Source organism: Glycine max, chromosome 3 (genome assembly GCF_000004515.6).
Source record: "Glycine max cultivar Williams 82 chromosome 3, Glycine_max_v4.0, whole genome shotgun sequence".
Taxonomy (NCBI): domain Eukaryota; kingdom Viridiplantae; phylum Streptophyta; class Magnoliopsida; order Fabales; family Fabaceae; genus Glycine; species Glycine max.
Window position 1 is genome coordinate 3,215,240 of NC_016090.4, and position 8,019 is coordinate 3,223,258.

The window sequence follows — 8,019 nt, forward strand, 5'->3', positions numbered from 1 at the left end:
CTAATCCAATATTTGTAAAAAAATGTATATTATTACTATTTTAAGTATATGTCTATCAATTATTTATTTTTATTTAAAAAATTAATAGATTAGAAAATATTTAACTGAAATAAAAAATTATCCTATCTCTTTGTTTTCCTATTAAAACTTAAACTTTCAATCATATATTAGTTTAACTTTTTTTTACTTCAAATTTATTTTGATTTTGGTGCATGAAGCATACAATTCTGTCAACTATCAAAGGTTTGTTTCAATAAATTTCTCTAAAAATACTTTTAAGGGAAAGAATATAAAGAAAAAGTAATTTTAAAAAAATAGTCTATGGATAAGTTAAAAAGTATTTTTAGATAAGTTAATATGATAAAAAATTTACAAAATAGTCTATGCATAAACTAATTTTAACTTGTGGGAAAAACTGATTCATACTTTTTCTCCTATAAATGTTTTTGGAGAATTTAATCTAAACATACCTTAAATATTTTTTTTATATATAAACATATCTTAATTCTTTTGAAATAAAGAAACCATCCAACCCCCATCATATATATATACTTAACAAAATATTTTTCGTGACCAAGAATCAAGATTGTGTCGATATGTTTAAAAGATTCATCGATCATTTATAAGTTAAAATAAATGATTCATCTATGTCATTTTTAATTTAAAATTAATCTTTAAATTAAAAATTCTATTTCATTGTCCCATATTGATTTATTACTTTATAGTCATAATAGTATTGTTAGAATCCTGTAAAAAAAAATGGTATTGTTAGAATACAATTTGTTTTTCAAAAATACGTCAACAATCGTTTTTTTTAACTACTTTTCTTTTTTTGCTGAGTTGTTTTAATTACTTTTCCCTTCTTTCTATAAATATAAAAATTGAGGTCTTTACATTTTTAAACCAACTTCTCATACATAAAAAAAAATAAAAAAATGAAGGAAATATTTTTATAAGCTCATCAGAATTCAAAAATGAAGGAAATACTTATAATTCAAAAATAAATGTTCTTTACCCTGATACGCTTACGTGCGTGGCTGTATAATTAATCCCTTAAATTACGGCACTCAAAAAATAATACCCACAAAAATAAATCCCCTAAATTAGGGTGTAAAATTTTCTTTACAAAACATTTCTTGAAAACTAACAAAAATCGATTTAATTTGTACTATTGGACCCATATCTTGTTCTTTATGTGGAAACTATATCAATAAATAATTTGTAAGTATTTTCCAGATTTTAAGATTTATTCACCTACAAAACTCAAATCAACTCATCTTATCGACGAGTGGAGGAATCTCATCTTTAATTTCTAATTCCTATCTCTAATTCCTACGTGTATGAAAATTCTTCTAGTCAATTATGGTATCTGTGCCACGGGATAAAAAAAAACTCACCTGAATTATTTTTCAGAAAAAAGAAGGAAAATAAAAACCATTTCTAGAATTTAATCTATACATAAGTATCCCTAATTCTGCTTTTATGTTCAAACCACCATTTACACCAGATGTCCCATCAGATCTACCCAAAGAGCCAAACCTAACACCACCCTAAGAATTCCCAACAAAAACAAAAACTACAACCTAATATAAGGAAGAAGAAAAAAACAAAAATTCCAAAACACCATAACTCGTTATCGTCGTCATCGTGTAATTGACCAACCTCCGGGTCCTCAATAATGTTGTAGCGGCCAACCCAATCTCCGGGTCCTCCCGCGTTGACCCGACCCGGACGCGATACGGGTCTTAACCCGTTCAAACTCGGTAAGTCGGCACGGTATCGTGATCCCACCGGGGTGTTCAAACCCGAACTCTTTTTCCGCTTCCCTCAGCAAATCGCTGAACAGAGGGTGGTTACAGTAGATCACCGGAATCAATACGCGCCGGAAACCGCCGTCCTCCTCCCCAACGTACACCGCCAAGTGCCCCTTCGGCACCGCCGGAGCCCTGTCACAAAGCGGATCCGACCCTATTGGAAGGTAACCCGACCCATTTTTCCCGCATAGGGTCTTCGCTCCTCTCTTCAGTTTTTGCCCCCACGTGAGAAGCCTTGTTGTTATGGGATTCTTAGAATGGGTCGTCGAACCACCGAGACGGTGGTAGTATCCGGGTCGGGTTCTGACCCTGATCCGACGGAAGACACATTTAGCAACCCTTACAACGCGCTTGCCGAGTCTGAATTGCATCGTCTTGACAAAAATCACTAGTATCTTTTCTCAGCGGAGGATTTATAAACTGTTCTCGGTAGAGTTTTCTAAACAATGTGGGACTTTTCAGAAGTATAAAAAAGAGTGGAAAAAGGTTTTTATTGCAGGTTTTCGGTAGCGTGTGGTGAGATTCATGAGAAGGGCCATGGATCCGCGGTGGAGATTGCAAGGCGAAAGTGGGTGAGGCAGATTTCAGAAAGAGATGAAGGTATGTTAAACATGATGATGATGATGATGATGATGATGAACAACACCAAACACGGGGAGTTTCATTCCAGAAACCGTGGATTGAATGATAGATCCCAAAGCTGTGTGATGAAAAATGAGTTTTTTGTAGAAGGGAGATTTGAAGAAGTGATTGTGAGGATGCAGAAGAAGAAAATGGGGAAGTGGGTGTTTGAAAGTTTTGAGGAAAATGAAAGAATCAAGTGAAGGTGTGAAGGATCAAGAAGGAAGAAAAAAAAAAAAACAACAACAAGTTGCATGAGTCCAATGATGTTGGCGCAAGATTTGAGGAATATTTATAAGAGACTGGGAAGGTTCGTTGAAACAGGGTGTGGAGGTTAGCTCGTGTGTTGTAACGGTCAAAGGTTAGAGTAGTGAATCAACACGATGTTCAGATGTGAAGAGTGTGTGATTGGGGCGCGGTTTTCCAATGCATGAGAATGGAATAAGGTGGGACATTTATTATTTTATTAAGAATTCGTTTGTCTCTTTAAAAAGACTTTTATTTTTTTTAGAGAGGATTTTTTTTTATTCAAATATATTGCCGGTAGTATTTTTTTTTTTCTGACTTATTGGTTGATTTTGGCATTCTGATCAATTGAATTGAATTATTAAGATAACGCTAATAAAATGAAAAAGAATGATAAAAGAGGAACGTATTTACTATCTTCATAATTTATAGTAATATGTACGAGTATATTTTAAGTATTTAATTAATATATATCAGTAATAAATAGTATTTAATTAATACTCTTGAAATAGCACTTGTTAATTGATAAGACACATTTTGGTTAGAGCCACAAATCGTCTACCTCTCTAAATTTCGATGAAAACAAATACTCTTCCGAAAGGTAGATGATACGACACAAACAAAATCATGTAATAAATTTTAAATTAAGCACATAATTTAGTTTTTATATATGCGGCAGATTTTCAATTTTATTTTTGTACGTAGAATATATTAAATTGGTCTTTAGATGTGTAAATATTATGGATTTGATTTTTATGATCATGATCTTATTTTTAAAAAAATTATTTTTCTATATCAATTATAATTATAAACGATATTAAAAATTAAAATCACCCATATATAACAAATAATTTTTTAATTACACTAGTATTATTAGGTTACTACTTACCCACCCTTAATCTCCCTTGAGATTAAGAAATACTATTCTTTGATCCCTAAGTCCTTATTCACTTTTGGCTCATATATTTTTGTAACACTTAAGGTGCTATCAAATAAAGGATTAGATGATATATTTTTGTAACACTTAAACAATTTCATTAGTCCATATAAAATTTAATACTTATGCATGTTACCATAAAAAAATCATAGGAATTGAGGTACCTAATGTCATCCAATGTCTTAGGTTCTAACCATGTTAATCTCTAACCCTTTTGGTACCTATAATTAAAATATTTATAAATAAATGATTCAAATATATATTTTGTTCTTGTAAAATTCATAAAGTTCAGATTTTTTTTCCTTGCAATATGTTTTACTAGTTTTTCGTTCTCATAAAATTATAATGTGTCATCTTTTTATCCAAAGTAACATTCTGATATTTGAATTTATGTGTTTAACTTTTTTATATCAATTATATATATAATCAATGTATAAAAAAATATTATTGTAGGTTCAAATACAATTGAACCTTACACTAGACCAAAAATTAATACATTGTAATTGTAACTTTATGAGAAAGAATAACAAATGAAAAAAAATTGTAGGAATTAAACCTGGACTTAATGAATTTTACAAAGACAAAAAACATATTTTATCCTAAATAAATCCTTCTACATGCAATTATTATCCATTTAGTCCCTACAACATGCTTCATTTGGAGATTGTCTCCAATAGTCATATGTGGATCATTAACTCTGTAAGTGGACTTTCACCCTCACTAAATAGTTTCTCCTTCTCAAGTTTATTTAGCAATTTAATCAATTTAATTTCATTTAGTTCCTCTTTCTTATTAGCATCATTATATGATTAAAATTAAATTGATTAAGAAAGAAAGAAAAAAGGTTGTGGGTTTGACCTCTTCTACTAATAAAAAACTAACAAACTAATCATTAATATTTATTGAATAAAAAAATATTGAAATTTAATTTAATTTTTTGGTAATAAGAAATCATGTGTTATATGGTTTATTTCTTAATTTTATCAAATTAAGTGTTTGATTTAAAGTAACACTTATTAGATAAAATAAGTAGAAGTAGATGTTATTTTAAGTTACAACAAAGACCGCGAGAAGACAAAAAAAAATAAAAGGCAACATTTATTACATGTTAGGTAGAACAATATTTTGGAAGTTAAGAATATCACATTTGAGGATCTAAGATAACATTTTCATTGTATGCAAAAAAAAAATGTAATGTGATGTTATGTTAAAAAATAGGTTAGAAGAGACAAAAGGGTTAATTTGCTATAAAATAGTGCATTTGACTACACATGGATGCGCTTTTTATATAGGTCAATTACATTAATTACTTATAAATAGAGAATATTATATTTCCTCTAAATCAAAGATTATGGTCCTATAAACTACTATTATTTATAGAATCAAAATATAATATTTTAATTTCGTGTGAGGAATCATGGCTAGAGTATACGAGTAGATGTAGGTGACAATTGGAATAATATTAAATAGAGAAAAATCATTAACATTGCATCAAGAGTAGTTTAGATAGGTTAAGCCCCCAACATATCTGTATATTGAATAGAGAAAAATCATTAACATCATCTTATGGGAATGAGTACATCTTGATGGTTGTGGATTACGTGTCCAAGTAGGTGGAAGTTGTGGCTGCCCAAAAGAATGATGCCAAGACTGTCATCAAGTCCCTTAAAGGAAATATTTTCTCTCGTTTTAGGATCCCCAGAGTGCTTATAAGTGATGGGGTTCACATTTCTTCAATTCACAACTGTAGAAGGTGTTGGGGCACTATAATTTCAAACATAAAGGTTGTTTCACCTTATCATCCCCAGACAAATGGTCAGACCGAGGTATCCAACAGAGAATTAAAGAAAATTCTGGAGAAGACTATTGCTTCCTTAAGGAAAGATTGGGCTGTGAAGTTGGATGACGCCATATGGGCTTACAGGACTGCCTTCATGACTCCCATTGGACTATCGCCATTTTAGATGGTCTATGGGAAAACTTGTCATTTGCCGGTGGAGGTGGAGCACAGGGCTTACTAAGCCCTCAAATTTCTCAATTTTGATGAATCTCTATCCGATGAGAAGAGGAAACTGCACCTTCTAGAATTGGAGGAAATAAGGCTCAATGCCTATGAATCCTCCAAGATTTATAAGTAGATGATGAAGGCGTACCATGATCGAAAGCTAGTGAAGAGGAACTTCCAAACCGAACAACAAGTGTTGTTGTTCAATTCCCGACTTAAGTTGTTTCTGGGCAAACTCAAGTCCAAGTGGTCTGGCCCCTTCACCATCAAAGATGTGAAGCCCTATAAAGCTATTAGCTGATGGACCCATCCTTAATTGACACAGAGTGGAGCTGGATTGTCAATGGCCAAAGGTTGAAGATCTACAATGGTGGAAATATTGAGAGATTGCCACCATCATCCACCTCCAAGACCCATGAGGATGTCTCACGTCAAGCTAGTGACGTTAAAGAAGCACTTACTAGGAGGCAACATAGGATTTCTGACCTTACCCTTGTTTTTCTTTGGTTAAATTGTGTGTTGTTCTGTTGCTTGTTAATTATTGTGTATGGATCAGGAATTAGGATAATTGTGCTTTAAATTTGAATAATAGTGTGAGCTTGTTGTAGCTATAGGGTGTTGTGCACAATATTAGGAATTTCCTGCATGCTTAGAATTGATGAAACTGTTGTGCTGAAGTGCTGAGTTAAAGCGTCCAAAAACTCTCGCTAAGCGTTGACAGTGGCGCTAAGCCCAAATATCTCATATGTCTGCCCATATTTCAAATTGGGCTAAGCGCGCAAACACACACGTAAGTGCGGCAACCTCCCTCTAAGCGCGACCATTTGCGTTAAGCTCATATACTCTTATGTCTGAAATTGTTTCCAATTGGGCTTAGCACACCTGAAGCGCTAAGCCCCAAAACCTCTCTGTTTGAAGCTTTCACGAATTGGGCTTAGCATGCAAACGTGTGCTAAGTGCTCACACACCAGCACGCTAAGCATGACTGACGCGCTAAGCTACTACGTGCCTCTGCAACTTCCACCATTTGATTCGCTAAGAGTGACATCTCCAGCTAAGCGAACCACCTATGCTTGCCAAGCGCGCAATGATCCGATAAGTGAAAGTTTCAGGTCAATTTCACCTGCAAATCTCGCTAAGCCGACCCATTGGCACTAAGCCCAAAAACTTATCGGGTTTGGAATTTCATGAATTGGGCTTAGCTCGCACACTCGTGCTAAGCGCGAGCTCATTGTAAAAAAAATTGAATTTTCAAATATAAAAAATTTGAGGGGGAAACCAAAGGATGTCATCCTTGGTGTGCTAAGCGAGTCACACTTGCTAAGCGCGGAGGACTATTAATGCAACTATAACTGTCAGGCCACACGTTAAGCGCAAGGGTCATAACTGCAGTCAGTTCAAAAACTACCCTAACCCTTTAACCCCATCCCCCTTCCAATTTTTTTCTTTCTTTATGGAAAAGAATGCTCTCACTGAACCTCTCCCTCAGTCTCTCTATCTCCCTCAACTTCATTCTCTTACTCTACTCCCTAAATCTCACCTTTTTCACGTCACCTTCCTGCACCATTTTTGCTTTGTTTTCTTCATAAATTAGGTTTGTACCTTAGGTATTTATGTAGTAATTACTTGGTCTGTTTATTTCTTTTGAAATTTTGCTTTATGTTCAATTTTTGTGCATTGCTTCATTATGTTCATCGTGTGTCTTATACTGTTGTCGAGCTCACTAAGCCTGCACCTTATGGCTTAGCGAGTTCATCTTTTCTAGGTTTTTATTAAGTTTCTCAAAAAATTTGTATGAACTCGCTAAGACGACAACACACACTTAGCGAGTTCATGTGTTTTTGGGTATTTCTTATGCATTTCTAGGTTTTTTGTTATGAACTCGCTAAGTATGGAATGCGCCCTTAGCGAGTTCATGAGTTTTTATGTGTATGTTCATGAGTTTCTGGGTTTCTATTTGCGTGTTCATGCTTGGGCTTAGCGACAGCTACGCGCCAATCCCCAATGTCTTTTCATTTTTATGCATGGACATAGCGCTAGCTGCGCGCTAAGTCCTAGTGTTTTTTGCTTTTCTATTGCCTAGGCTTAAGCCCTAATGTGTTTCTGTCTCCCATGCACGGGCTTAGCGTGCTACCTCGCGCTAAGCCCCACTGTTTATCTATATTCCCTGCATGGGCTTAGTGTGCCATCTCGCGCTAAGCCCCAATACCTTCTGTGTGTCACTACACTGGCTTAGCGCCACTCACGCGCTAAGCCACCCTCTAATAAATATTGTATCCCAGGGGGCTAAGCACGCAACCTCGCGCTAAGCCGCCACACCCTTAGGATTATGTCGGTTTTGTCTAGGCTTAGCATGCCCCTCGTGCTAAGTCCAATTCCTTCTCTGCCATAATTGG

At 34.5% G+C, this 8,019-nt stretch overlaps 1 protein-coding gene across 1 annotated transcript; it reads right to left on the reverse strand.

Moving 5' to 3' along the window:
- Positions 1-1,382: 1,382 nt before the first annotated feature.
- On the reverse strand, positions 1,383-2,923 carry LOC100796005 (auxin-responsive protein SAUR36). Its single transcript, XM_003521918.5, has one exon. It carries the CDS (start codon positions 2,183-2,185, stop codon positions 1,673-1,675), a length of 513 nt encoding a protein of 170 aa, XP_003521966.1. The 5' UTR covers positions 2,186-2,923; the 3' UTR covers positions 1,383-1,672.
- Between the last annotated feature and the right edge of the window lie 5,096 nt (positions 2,924-8,019).